At 42.0% G+C, this 15,443-nt stretch overlaps 1 protein-coding gene across 9 annotated transcripts in view; it reads left to right on the top strand.

The window, feature by feature from the left end:
* Positions 1-15,443, top strand: part of LOC139756673 (fat-like cadherin-related tumor suppressor homolog) — a 1,059,999-nt gene that overhangs the window by 834,103 nt on the left and 210,453 nt on the right. For all 9 annotated transcript variants that reach the window (XM_071676360.1, XM_071676345.1, XM_071676394.1 and 6 more), the window contains one exon: positions 10,714-10,820. In XM_071676360.1, coding sequence (XP_071532461.1) covers positions 10,714-10,820 — 107 coding nt within the window. The remainder of the gene's footprint in view (positions 1-10,713; positions 10,821-15,443) is intronic.

Raw genomic sequence — 15,443 nt, 5'->3', positions numbered from 1 at the left:
CCCTCTTCCGTACAGAATTATTTATAGCCCAGTCTGCGCACTCATATAATATTGTTAGGACTACTATACCTTCAGACACATCCATTTTTCCCACACATTCTTCAGCGCTCCAGACCCTTCGCCCCCTCACCCTCCTTATGACTCACCTCTACTTCCATGGATGAATTCGCTGCCATGTCTACTCCCAGGTATCTAAAACACTTCACTTCTTCCAATTTTTCTCCTTTCAAACTCACACCCTAAATATATTAATAACTTCGCTTTTGTTCACATGTACTCTCAACTTCCCCTTTTCACATAGCCTTCCAAACTCACCCGCCAACTTATGCAGCTTCTCACTCGAGTCAGCCATCCACGCTCTATAATCAGCAAGCAGCAACTGACTCACTTCCCAGGCCCTCTCATCCCCCACAGGCTGCATACTCGCCTTCCTCTCCAAGGCTTTTGCATTTACCTCCCTTACCAGCCCATCCATAAACAAAATGAACAACTATATTGCTATTACAAACACATGCCGCAAACCAACCTACACTTGTTATATATATATATATATATATATATATATATATATATATATATATATATATATATATATATATGTGTGTGTGTGTGTGTGTGTGTGTGTGTGTGTGTGTGTGTGTGTGTGTGTGTGTGTGTTTGTGTGTGTTTATCTCTTATATCGTTTAGACTTTTTTGCAGTTGATTGGCTAAACTTTCCTTACGTACGAACACACTTCCGAAGGAATGCTTGGACCTTCCCGTGTGCACAAATAACCACCGCTGCAGGGCACACGTCTACAAGCCACATCACACTCCGCGGGTGCAGTAATCACACACTCACAGACATACTTCTAACCTTAAAGGGAAGCAATGTCCTCAACTCCTTTCCAGAAAAGCTTCATTACAGACGTCACACTACATCAAGTACACAGATTGCCGTCGTGACCACCACAGGGGACAGTAACCCCCCCCCCTTCTAATCTCACTCAACACCACACAGGACTCAAGTCAACTCCGGCCTGTAAGCGCCGTTGGATAATGGGAAATATTTACAGTGACCAGGAGATTGCAACGGGGGGTGTATACACGCGGTAGTTGGCAATGTCGAAATCGTCAGGAGAATCAGGATTGGCTTCATTGCTGGTTGTCACGGCGACGCCTCGAGCCAACCCCAGGGACATTGTTTAAGACCTACATCTTTTTTTTTTTTTTCCTTCACGTTGTTATTTTGCGAGAGGGAAAGCTCATTGCAATCTAGATCCTGCGAGTTGATTACGTCGAGTGATTCGATGGAGAGGAATTAAGTGTCACGGAAAAGTTGCAAGCGAAGAGGGGGACGTGACCATGGTAACCCAAGAGGCAGTGTTTGTGAACTGAAACGTAAGGACTTTATTTTTTTTTTCGTCCCCCATTTTCTAACCTCTTGCCTTTGCAGACCTGGCGAAACACGTTGGAACCCATGTGTGTGAGACGATGACTGGGAGAATGATCCTATCCCCAGAGAATATCCGAATGATATTCATAATGCCTCATTATGTTATTTATCTTTGGTTAAACTTTCAAATGCGTTCTGCAGACTGTATACACACAACATGAATGCCTCACAAAAGGAGCCTTGAGTGTGTGTGAATGTGACTGAGAGACATGAATTAGCCCATTCCCAAAGAATATCTGAAAGATATTCATAATTTCTCATTATGTTTCATTTCTAGTTAAACTTTCTGATACGTACTGCCGGCTATATATATATATATATATATATATATATATATATATATATATATATATATATATATATATATATCAACGTACATATTTAACACTGGCTTCAGGAACTCACTTCTAGCCCCGAAGATACAGTAAGTCAGGGACAAAGCTCCCCTGTTGCGGTTTAGTCTTCCAGATTACAGAGGTTTCAGTTTATCATTCTTTACAACACATTATGATGTAAATATATCTTAGAACATATACCTGTTGTGTATCAGAAAATGTAACCCCGCAATTTTCATACATTATCTTGTCCTCCTTCTTAGTTTCATGTTACACTTCTTCGTCCTGCAGCAGGGAGCTGGGGGTATGAGCACTTAATGCTGACCAGATACTCTTTAGAAAAACAAAATAACGCGCTTGATTTTTGCAGTCTTTTAACAGCGAGATCTTTGCTATAGACTACAGGGTTTACTGCTCAGCGCAGAAAAGAAATATGTGACATCCATTTTGTCTCGACTTTGTTTAAACCTTTTTTTCTAAATAAGTAATGAATCAGAGCAATCCTTCTGATTGTGTGTGTGTGTGTGTGTGTGTGTGTGTGTGTGTGTGTGGTGTATTTACAGTATGTTCACTGAAGGTGAAATGGTTCTCGAACTTTTGACAAATAGACTAGTTATATATATATATATATATATATATATATATATATATATATATATATATATATATATATATATATATATATATATATTCCTGCACCATGATATCCCCTCTGTCTTATGAAAATTCCGCAGCGCCCAGGAAGCCGGCCACTTCCACCGACGGGACCGCAGGTCAAAAAGTGTTGTTGTTTGCCTCTCTAAATGGAGTGAATATAGTGCAAAAAATCTACACTATGATATAAGGAAAGAACATGTCAAAGACCATGAAGTGATAATGTCTGATAACACAACACCTTCAGCGAACACAACAACAGAAGAAGACTTATCTCTTCCAGAAGAGATGTTAGTCTGGATTCTTCGAAGCGTCTGATTAAAAAAGATAAACCAATAGTGACCCCTTCAAGGTGATGATGCCCGCCCAGCTGTAGTACCGCAGTCTGCAGACTCTGTGTATCAAGATGGGCAAAACTGCAGAGTTGGGAAGTGTACAAAGATCCACACAGTCGTTGCTGACGCTGTGAAAGATCTTCGCTAACAGAGGATCACTGAAAATACTAAGGCAGACGAGGGGACTATATCACTTTTCTTTTTCCTGGGAAATCCTGGAAAGCCTGGTTCACAATATGCGCTCGGAAACAGCTCGCTATTGGCAAGACCGTAGAAATGTTCCAAGGTGTAACAGATAGTATGAAAAAGACGGTAAATTCAGCTCTACAGCTTAGGACCATCCTGGGCTGTGTGGAGGCCAAAGACCCCCAAAGACTTCAACAAGTATTCATCTGGAATATCCTCCGGGGAGCAATATTGTTTCCCACTTTACCTACATCCATGAGAAACATTTTGGACTGTATATCAATGTGAAAAGATCCAGGACAAATACTATCAGCGAATACCAGGTCATTCACGACCTGGTGTTTACATTCTTCTAGTCACCGCTTCCCCAAACAGCCGCGTTAGGAAGAGGAGCAACACGTGGACAGCTGGGTCTCCGACCATTCCCTGGGGATACAAGTCCTCCCACACCATCGTAATGAATGCATAAGGTATATTGCCTCAGGGGTTTGGGATCCCAGCTCTCTCTCTCTCTCTCTCTCTCTCTCTCTCTCTCTCTCTCTCTCTCTCTCTCTCTCTCTCTCTCTCTCTCTCTCTCTCTCATATATATATATATATATATATATATTATATGTATTTGTGTGTGTGTGTGTGTGTGTGTGTGTGTGTGTGTGTGTGTGTGCAAAAAAAAATACTCAAGTAGTGAGTGTACATGAAATGCAGGTAAAACTACAAGGAAACGGAAAATACGGTGTCAAGCGCTTTCGTCAACTTTCATCTGCGTACAGATAGAGAGAGAACCAGAGTATAATGTGATACATATACGTCAGCCTCGAAGACTGTGGTCCTCAAACTAACTGGAGCAGTGTTAGGGTAACTCAGTAATGGATAGAAATAGTATTGAATCGTCTCTTCTCAGTCATAGTAGAGATATAGATATGACTCAGTAGAGATATAGATATGACTCAAACTGTTGGTTCATATAAATCATATGACTTCATAAGTGAAGCAAAAGAAAATTGAATGTTTTCCAGAACATAGGTTAACCTGAGGTTGTATCTCGTGAGAGAGAGAGAGAGAGGTGAGGTCGTCGAGGGTGACCTGTGCCCTAATCTCTTCAACAGTTTCTTAATTCATTCGCCGGCCCCGCCCAGTGGCGACTCGTATATTAGATTCTGGTTCTCTTAAATTCATCTGTACGCATTCTTGACGATATGATTATACAAAAGCACTTGACATTTTCGTATTATCCGAGACAAAAGGTGGGAGGTGGGCAGATTATAAGGGAGTAGTAATTCATGAAATGAAGAAGTAAAGTTGCAAGTGAAAGAGAATAGAGATGCGTTTCGGATGGTACTCACAGGGAAGGAGTGCAATTTATTAGGGGATATATATGAGAAAGCGGCAGGTGGTCTAGAATAACTTGCTGGGGTTGAAAAAGAAGGCAGATGAGAGTTGGGGAGAGCGAGTATCAGTAAACTTTAAGAAGAATAAAAAAGATGTTTTGGAAGGAGGTGAATAATGTGCGAAGACAAGAAAACAAATGGGAACATCGGTGAAGAGGTCAAAAGGGCAAGTTATAACAGGTAGCCATAAAGTGAGGAGATGAAGAGAGCATTTTGAAGGACTGTTGGATGTGTTTGATGATAGAGTAACAGATATGGGGTGTTTGGGTCGAGGTGGTATGTGAAGTAGGAGAGTCATGGAGAGTGGTTTGCTGACGAGAGAAGTGGTGAAAGCCTTGTTTAAGATGATAAGTGATTTTCAACGCATGTATAGATCATGATGAAGTGCCTGAGGATTGGCTGAATAAATGTATAATGCCTTTGTACAAAGGCAAAGCGGAAAAGTGTTCAAACTACAGAGGCATAAGTTTGTTGAGTATACCTGGTAAGGGAGGTTATTGACTGAGAGGGTGAAGACATGTACAGAGCATCAGATTGGTGAGGAGCAGTGTGGTTTTGGAAGTGGTAAAGGTTTTGTAGAACAGGTGATTGCTGTAAAGAATATGGAGAAATATTTAGAAAAACAGATGGATTTGTATGTATCATTTATGGATGTGGAAAAAGCATATTATAGGGTTGATAGAGATGCTATGTGGAAGGTCTAAAGAGTATAACGTATGGGAGGATAGCTACTAGAAGCAGTAAGGAATTGTTATTAAGGATGTAAGGCTTGTGTACGAGTAAGAAGAGAGGAGAGTGGATGGTTCCATGTGAGGGTTGGTCTGCAGTATAGGTGTGTGATGTCGCCATGGTTGTTCAGTTTGTTTATGGATGCACCGGTGAGTCTTGGAGAGAGGAGCGAGAGAGATTATGCAGTTTGTGAGGGTGAGAGGGCCTGAGAACTGAACCAGTTGCTGTTTTCTAACGATACACCTCTGGTGGCTGATTTGAGTGAGAAACTGCAGAAGTTGGTGACTGAGTTTGGAAGAGTATGTGGAAGGAGAAAATTATGAGTGAATGTGAATAAGAGCACGGTTATTTGACAGGTTTAGCAGGGTTAAGGGACAGGTTAGTTAGTTGTGAGTTTCATAAGAGGAAAATTGGAGTAAAGTGTTTGAGATAACTGGGAGTGAACATGACAACGAATGGAAAAATGGAAGCGGAAAGGAGTCATAGGCTGGGGGATGGGACTAAGGTTCTGGAAACATTGAAAAATGTATGGGAAGAGAGGTTGTTATTTGGGAGGGCTAAAATGGGTATACTTTAAGGAATATTACGCCTGAAGCCTGAAAATGTCGTATGGCTATAGATGAGCATACGCGGAGGAGGGTAGATGTGTTGTAAATGAAATGTTTGAAGACAGTACGTGGTGTGAGGTAGTTTGATCGAGTAGTTAATAAAAGGGTAAGAAAGAGGTGTGTGTGTGTGTGTGTGTGTGTGTGTGTGTGTGTGTGTGTGTGTGTGTGGTTGAGACAGCTGAAGAGTGTGTGCTGAAATGTTCTGGACATCTAAAACTCTTTACTTCCTCCAAATCTTGTCCATGGAAACACACGCCCCAACTAACCTGTCCCGCTAACCTTCCAAACCTTATAACGTCGTTTTCATTCACGTTGACCCTCAACTTCCTTCTTTCACACATGCTTTCAGACTCAATCAGCTAATTTTGAATTTTCTCCTTTGAATCTGCCGCCAGTGCTGTATCATCAGCAAACAATAACTAACGTACTTGTCAGTCTCCGTTATCCGCCACAGACTGCGTACTCGCCCTTCTCTCCAAGACTCATGCATTTACCTCCCTCACCACCCCATCCAAAAACAAATGAAACAGCCAGGGTGACATTACACTCCCGTGCCGCAGACCAACCTTCACTTGGAACCACTCTCTCCTCTCTTCTTACTCGTAGACAAACCTTACGCTCATGATAAACACTCACTGCTTCTAGCAGCTTTCCTTCCACTCCATATTTTCTTAAGACCTTCCACATGGCATCTCTATCAGCCCCACCATATGCCATCTCCAAACCCACAAATACCACATACAAGTCCCACTATTTCTCTATTTCCTACACACATTCTTTTGAACACCTGATCCACATATCCTGCACCACCTCCGCAATCCCAGTACAGTGTTCTACACATGCCCTCACTCCCTCAGTCACCTAGTTCAGACCAGGTACCCTACTCACCAAACTGCCCGTAGAGAAAGATGAACGGCTGGGTTGAGCATGGACCGACTGCAGCATCCAGGATTCGAATCTATGCTGACTCAACCCTGGCTGACCTGTGAATGCATCACTGACAGTAGTGCTAGGAGCCTCACCACGCATCCCTCTCTACTTATCCATTTAAGTTTTCAGTGCTGTAAGTTTTATAAGCCTTAAGCTCTTCTGATTCATGGCAAAGCCTTCATATTCGCCCGCTATATATCTCTAAATTAAGTGGGTATTTGCCATCTTTCCACCTTGATTAGGTCATAAAAGTGCTTCAGTTTAATATATCACTTCATTAAAAATTTATTATTAATCTGCAGTAGAGCAATAGCCATGAATCAAATCTGCAGCCAGTTAAGCTTAAAACAGAGGAATTAGTCTAATATTTTTAATCCGTTAATGAATGCGATCTGAGAGTTATTTATCTAATACCGTTGAGAACAGACAGAAAAGATGATTATCTTTGAAAAGCAGCATCTGGCAACTAGTAACCCTGACTCAATTTGTAAACTGTTGTTGAAATATTTTACCTCATTTTTATCATATATATATATATATATATATATATATATATATATATATATATATATATATATATATATATATATATATATTTTTTTTTTTTTTTTTTTCATACTATTCGCTATTTCCCGCGATAGCGAGGTAGCGTTAAGAACAGAGGACTGGGCCTTTGAGGGAATATCCTCACCTGGACCTCTTCTCTGTTCCTTCTTTTGGAAAATTAAAAAAAAAAAAAAAAAAAAAAAATATATATATATATATATATATATATATATATATATATATATATATATATATATATATATATATATATAGTTGGGAGAGGAGTGATTACTATTTGTGTGTTATGGATAAAGAGTTTTACATTCATGTTACTGTCTCTTAATCCTGTATATATGTACCGTATCTTTACTACTATGTATGTGTGCACACATAAACACCCTAGCCTATGTTAGGTACCCATTATATCGACCACCCCTAAGGAAGGATGAACAGCTGGGTGAACTGTGTACAGGCTGCTGAAACTAGGATTCGAACCTAAGCTGGTTTGATCCCAGGCGGCCCGTGTATGCATGATGGTCAGTAACGCTAACTGTTACACGAAGGAGGTCCGTGTGTGTGTGTGTGTGTGTGTGTGTGTGTGTGTGTGTGTGTGTGTGTGTGTGTGTGTGTGTGTGTGCCCAAACTTCGCTGAATTAAGGGTTAAACCGGGAGTGAGGAGTCATCCTTGGTGCAGCTGCATCATCGTCAGCTAACGAAAGATATTACAGCCTTGTCAAAGAACTCCGATTCCAAGGAGTCAGCTCTGTCATGCTACTGATTGTAGTGGAGCCTCGGAGCTACAGCAGCCCCTGGATATATATATATATATATATATATATATATATATATATATATATATATATATATATATATATATATATATATATGTATATATATATATCGTTTTTCTTTAATACATGTTCGTAATTTCCCGCAGGAGCGAGGTAGCCTGGGCCTTAGAGAAATAATGGTTCTCATTGTAACCATCCCTTTCTTTCTACTTTCGACAAGTAATACAGGAGGGAAGGATTTCCAGCTCCTCACTCCCTCCCCTCTAAGACGCCTTCTGCAACACGCAGGAGACACTTAGGGAGAGTTCTTTATCCCCAGAACGCTAAATGGTGCCTTATTTTGACTGTGTTACACCGAATACTCAAGACTGTATTCTGCTGGCATATTTTCCACACAGACACACAACGGGTCAAAAGGACCGTTGCCAACAACGGTTGTAAGAACTCCGACTTCAACAAGTCAACGAAAAGACTTCATATAAACCAAACTTACACCCGCATTAACCACAAACAACACAACAACGCTAATGATATTACTACTATCAGATGTCAGCTGCCGGAAAGACAAATGAATGCGATCTGCGAGACATCTCCAGAAACATCAACCAAGCCACACAAGACATCAAGGTCAAGTTAGTTAAATGATACAGAAACAAACAAACAAAAAAAAAGGAACCTCTCCATGAATCACAAGAACAACACAAAACTCAAAACACATTACAAGAACCCAAAGTAGTTTATGAATTCATGTCAACCAAGAGACTGTGAGATCCTTATTAACATGACCTCCGTGGGAAGCACAACCTGTGCACCGTCCAGAAGACCTACCCCTCGCCTACAGGAAGGCTTCATCGAACTACATGTCCTCCAACATGGATACTACGTTATGAACGAGACACAAGACACCTACACATCACCAACATGGATACTACGTCACAAGACACTTACACATCACCAACATGGATACTACGTCACAAGACACCTACACAACACCAAAACATTCATTATCAAGAAACAGCAATCTGAAATATAAAACCAGAACATGGGCCAAGACAGGATACTGCAACTGCCTCGTGCCCCAGCACCACGGGACAGCCAATGAGCACACACATTCACGTCCGCATACAGGTGTTACCCAACCTCACCCGGCCACATGGTATCCTCTCCACCCGTTACACAGACATCCCCACAAGCTCCTGATGTTGAATTGATACATTCAAATCGAAACATCGAGGCAACACTTGGTATATTCCATAACCTCCCCAGCCATGTGAAACTAGTGGTAACGCGACGTGAAAAAATTGGAAAGAATCTGATAAGAAAGAGGGTTTTCTTCGACGAGACTGTGCTTCATCGTCAAAGGTATCTTTTCTCAAATGTCTTCTAGATGCGACATGAATTCCCGGTTAAGGTGCAGTTAATTCAAAAAGCAGATGAAGAAAAGAATTCCTTCTTTTTATTGTAGATGAATATTAAAAAGGAAGTATAATTAAAGAGAAAGAAAAAAAATAGAATCTAAGGATAAAAGACGAAGTCATGGGGATGCAAAGGTTCACAAACATACTACTGAGAAAACGAGGCGCTTCCAAGCAAGGACCAGTTATCCATTCAGCTGAAGATTAGAACCTGTAGGTCTACGGCGCACAGTAGGTCGAGTTATGGAAATCTATCTTCACTTCAGAAACATCATCATGTTATAGAAGACGTGTGTGTGTGTGTGTGTGTGTGTGTGTGTGTGTGTGTGTGCGTGTGTGTGTGTGTGTGTGTGTGTGTGTGTGTGTGTGTGTGCGTGCGTGTGTGTGTGTGTGTGTGTGTGTGATGGAGAGGGTTGGAGGGGGAGGGTTCAGTGAGGGTGGCACATATGTACGCGGGAGGAGCGAGACTGGAACCATGGGACGTTCGAAAAATATGTGCAAGAATGGTAAAGCTGATTTTAGATTAATACCATGTCTTGTAGTGGTCTTTATATACTGACCCTCGTTGTATTGACCTTAGCTCTTTTTGCTTCATTATGAACTTGATGGATATAGATCTATCGTGTCTTCCGTTAACTGTGCCTAATTCTGTAATTTCTTAAAGAAAATTTGACTTAAAGAAGTTAAGTCTTTTTTTTTCCGTTTTTCTATCCTTAATAATCACCAGACCTACCCCAGCTACCATCGATTGCAGACTTTACGTGACTCGCTCAGTCAGTAGCAACCAGTTTTATGTATGCCTTTGCTATATATATATATATATATATATATATATATATATATATATATATATATATATATATATATATATTCTTTTCGTTTTTTTTTCTTAAACTATTCGCCATTTCCCGCGTTAGCGAGGTAGCTTTAAGAACAGAGGACTGGGCCTTTGTGGAATATCCTCACCTGGTCCCCCCTCTGTTCCTCCTTTTGGAAATTCAAAATATATATATATATATATATATATATATATATATATATATATATATATATATATATATATATATATATATATATATATCCTAGTTATATATGTTATGGGCATTATGGCTGTCGAACTTACGTTCTCATACCATGGATTTTGTACGATGCAGCTAATGAATAAATTTTTGTACATGTAGATTATGTTAATTTGGATTAGCAGTGTTATCTTTTTCATTTTTTCAAAGTTGATCATTTACACACACACACACACACACACACACACACACACACACACACACACACACACACACACATATACACACAGTTATCATGTAATATAGGGAAGAGGAAGATAACTAATAAGATGTTCCTTATTGCAGGTGTGGTGAGAACGCTGGTTGTGCTGGACCGGGAGGCGTCGCGTGGCTACTGGCTGACGGTGGTCGTGTCCGACGGTGGAGCTGTACCCCTCACCGACACCTGCCATGTGAGTACCTCCCCACACCCCCTTCCTTCTTGATCACCTTCGTACACATCTCTCCCTGAGTACCTCCCCACACCCCTCCCTTCCCTAATTACCTTCCCATCACATCTCCCTTCCCAGTGTACCTTTCCACACACCTCCCTTACCTGAATGCCTTCCCAACACCCCTCCCTTCCCTGAGTACCTTCCCACACACTTCCCTGCCTGAGTAGATCCTCACACACCTCCCTACTTAAGTACCTTCTCGCACACCTCCCTTCTTGAGTAACTCCTTACACACCTCCTTCCTTGAGTACCCTCCCACAGATGCCTCCTTAACTTCCTTCCTACATATTTTCCTACCTGAGTACCTTTACACACCTCCCCTCGCCCCACGAGTATATCCTTACACACACCTTACTCCCTGAGTAACTCCCTACACATCTCAATCCCTGAGTACTTTCCCACACACCTGCCTTCCTGAGTAACCGCCCACACAACTCCCACCTTGAGTAACTTTCCACAACTCCCTCCCTAAGGATCTGTTACACACACCTCCCTTCCTAAGTAACTTCCCACACACGCCTCTCCGAATACCTTCCCACACGTCCCTCCATGAATAGCTTCACACTCATCTCCCTCCCTGTTTACCTTACCACACACCTCCCTCACTCCCTGGGTACCCACAGAGTACAGGCTGGAGGCTTTATGTTTACCCACTCTGGAGGAGAGAAGACTGAGGAGTGACCTGAACAAAACCTTTTAAGTTTTTATAAGAGATTGACTAAGTGGATATTGGACAATACTAAGGAGGTTTAGGGACAGAGCAACCAGAGGACATGGTAGTAAGTAAGAAAATTATAAATAAGTATGTAAATAAATACTTTTATATTAAAAGAGTGGTGGAGGAATGGAACAGATTGACTGAGGACATGGTTAATGCAGTCAATATGCATAGATTCAAGAGGTTGTGTGATAGTACAGAGCGTTCAAGAGATGGGACCCCACGAGATTAAAACTCCCTCCCTGTGGAGTGCAAATGGGTACTTACAAATTGGGAAGTACACACCTCCCTCCCTCAATACCTCCCTACTATGATACCTCTCTACACACCATCCTCCATGAGTATATCCCTACATAACTTCCTCCCTGAGTAATTTTGCCGCTGGCGTATTCCTCCCCTCCCCCCACTATCCTTCCCTGAGTACCTCTCCATACATATCTCTTTCTAAGTACCCATATATACCTCCACATACCTTCCTCCCAGAGTACCATCTCATACACCCTGTCCATTTGAGTAATAGATCGATGTTGTATACAGTATCTCATATGCTCCTTATTGTAACACTTTGCTTAAAAATCGTTTTTTATCCCTCTTGGTCCGTTTTTCATAGGATTGACTGTCTAATGATATATGGAGATACATACACGTCCACACACGCACATATACATACCTATACATCTCAACGTATACATATATGCACATGTACATAATTCATACGTGCTGCCCTTATTCATTCCCGTCGCCACCCCGCCACACATGAAATGACAACCCCCTCCCCCCGCATGTGCGCGAGGTAGCACTAGGAAAAGACAACAAAGCCACATTCGTTCACACTCAGTCTCTAGCTGTCATGCATAATGCACCGAAACCGCAGCTCCCTTTTCACATCCAGGCCCCACAAAACTTTCCATGGTTTACGCCAGACGCTTCACATGCCCTGTTTAATCCATTGACAGCACGTCGACCCCGGTATACCACATCGTTCCAATTCACTCTATTCCTTGCGCTCCTTTCACCCTCCTGCTTGTTCAGGCCCCGATCACTCAAAATCTTTTTCACTCAATCTTTCCACCTCCAATTTGGTCTCTCGTTCCCTCCACCTCTGACACATATATCCTCTTTGTCAATCTTTCCTCACTCATTCTCTCTGTATGTCAAAACCATTTCAAAACACCCTCTTCTGTTCTGTCAACCACACTCTTTTTATTACAACTCATCTCTCTTACCCTTTCATTACTTACTCGATCAAACCACCACACCCCACATATTGTCCTCAGACATCTCATTTCCAACACATCCACCCTCCTCCGCACAACTCTATCTATAGCCCACGCCTCGCAACCATATAACTTGTCGGAACCACTATTCCTTCATACATACCCATTTTTGCTTTCCGAGATAACGTTCTCGCTTTCCACACGTTTTTCAACGCTCCCAGAATTTTCGCACCCTCCCCCACCCTATGACTCACTTCCGCTTCCATGGTTCCATCCGCTGCCAAATCCACTCCCAGATATCTAAAACACTTCACTTCCTCCAGTTTCTCTCTATTCAAACGTACCTCCCAGCTGATTTGTACCTAATAACCTTGCTCTTATTCACATTTACTCTCAGCTTTCTTCTTTCACAGTCAGTTGTTATTCGCTGATGGTACAGCACTGGTGGCTGATTCGGGTGAGAAACTGCTGAGGTTGGTGATTGAGTTTGGTAAAGTGTGTGAAAGAAGAAAGCTGAGAGTAAATGTGAATAAGAGCAAGGTTATTAGGTTCAGTAGGGGTGGGGGACAAGATAATTGGGAGGTAAATTTGAATGGAGAGAAAACTGGAGGATGCGAAGTCTTTTAGTTATCTAGGAGTGGATTTAGCAGCGGATGGAACCATGGAAGCAGAAGTGAGTCACAGGGTGGGGGAAGGGCGAAGGTTCTGGGAGCGTTGAGGAATGTGTGGAAGGCGAGAACGTTATCTCGGACAGCAAAAATGGGTATGTTTGAAGGAATAGTGGTTCAGTGGTTCCACCAATGATATACGGTTGCGAGACATTGGCTAAAGATAGGGTTGTGCGGAGGAGGGTGGATGTGTTGGAAATGAAATGCTTGAGGACAATATGTATTGTGAGGTGGTTTGATCGAGTAAGTAATGAAAGGATAAGAGAGATTTGCGGTAACAAAAAGAGTGTGGTTAAGAGAGCAGGGTGTATTGAAATGGTTTGGTTACATGGAGAGAATGAGTGAGGAAAGATTGACAGAGAGGATATATGTGTCAGAGGTGGAGGGAACGAGGAGAAGTGGGAGACCAAATTTGATGGGGAAGAATGGAGTGAAAAAGATTTTAAGCGATCGGGGCCTGAACATACAAGAGGATGAAAGGCGTCCAAGGAATAGAGTGAATTAGAACGATGTGGTATACCGGGTCGACGTGCTGTCAATGGATTGAACCAGGGCATATGAAGCGTCTGGGGTAAAGCATGGAAAGTTTTGTGGGGCCTGGACGTGGAAAGGGAGCTGTGGTTTCGGTGCATTACACATGACAACTAGAGACTGAGTGTGAATGAATGTGGCCTTTGTTTTCTTTTCCTAGCTCGCGCGCGTGTGGGGAAGGGTCCTCTTCTTTTTTTTCATGTGTGGCGAGGTGGCTACCGGAATGGATGAAGGCAGCAAGTATGAATATGTACATGTGTATATATGTATAGGTCTGTGTATGTATATGTATGTATACATTGAAATATATAGTTATGTATATGTGCCTGTGTGCATGTTCATGTATATATACATGTGGGTGGATTGGACCATTCTTTCGTCCGTTTCCTTGCGCTACCTCGCTAACGCGGGAGACAGCGACAAAGTATAAGAAATATAAAAAGATATTAATAATATATATATATATATATATATATATATATATATATATATATATATATATATATATATATATATATATATATATATGTGTGTGTGTGTGTGTGTGTGTGTGTGTGTGTCGTTAGATAGATAGATAGATAGATAGATAGGTAGAGATATAGAAACACACACAAGTATATGTATATATCATTGGTACTCATACCACAAACAGTGCATATTTTACATACTTTTATAATGGGAGTTTCAGCTCTGATGGCTGAGTGTTGTTGTGACATTGTTAATCATACTTCCTTGCTTAGTATAATTAGGTTTAATTGCCGCATCCCCTCAGTGACTGCGCCAGGGGACGGCTGGACCTTGTTCACTGCCCGCAGTAACCGCACTCATTACCAGCTGAAATGTAAATTGATGCTTAAACTTTACATTACTCTGAATTTTACGGGAAAGTTTGTTCATCGGGCGAAACAAGCTCAGTGGAATAGTAAATGAATATTCCCCCAGTACACACAACAGCAATTTGGAGTCTGTCCCCGTCCGACGTGCCACACAGTGCTTGTTGTACCCTTGATGAATGATAATCTGTGACCTGCAGAGCATGGGCATCAGCCTCGTACACCTGCCTCCCCTCGACCACATAGACAGTGGGGTGGGGGGACCACACCAACTGTCAGGAGCTGGGGTGTGAGTCAGGAGAGAGGGCAGTGGAAGGGGTCGGGGGTTAGGAATGGGAGGTCCGTGCAAGGGATGGGGTGAGGTGGGGTTCAGGTGTTAGGGAGGAAAACCGTGCTGGGATGGGAGTCGGAGCAGGAGATGGCAGTGCATTGGATAGGGAGTCGGGGGATGGATGGTCCTACTGGAGGTCACTGGGAGTCGAGGGAAGGGAGGACCGGGCTTGGTGGTCCCACGTATTTCCGAGGACTAGTGTCGCCCCTTTCATCCCGGACTTAAATCTGTAACTATTATGTTATTTGTTTAGATTTGAGGATACCGTTTTTTAGAAGCTGCA

This window comes from Panulirus ornatus, chromosome 2, assembly GCF_036320965.1.
Source record: "Panulirus ornatus isolate Po-2019 chromosome 2, ASM3632096v1, whole genome shotgun sequence".
In the NCBI taxonomy this organism is placed as follows: Eukaryota; Metazoa; Arthropoda; class Malacostraca; order Decapoda; family Palinuridae; genus Panulirus; species Panulirus ornatus.
This window is presented reverse-complemented; position numbering and strand designations above follow the sequence as displayed.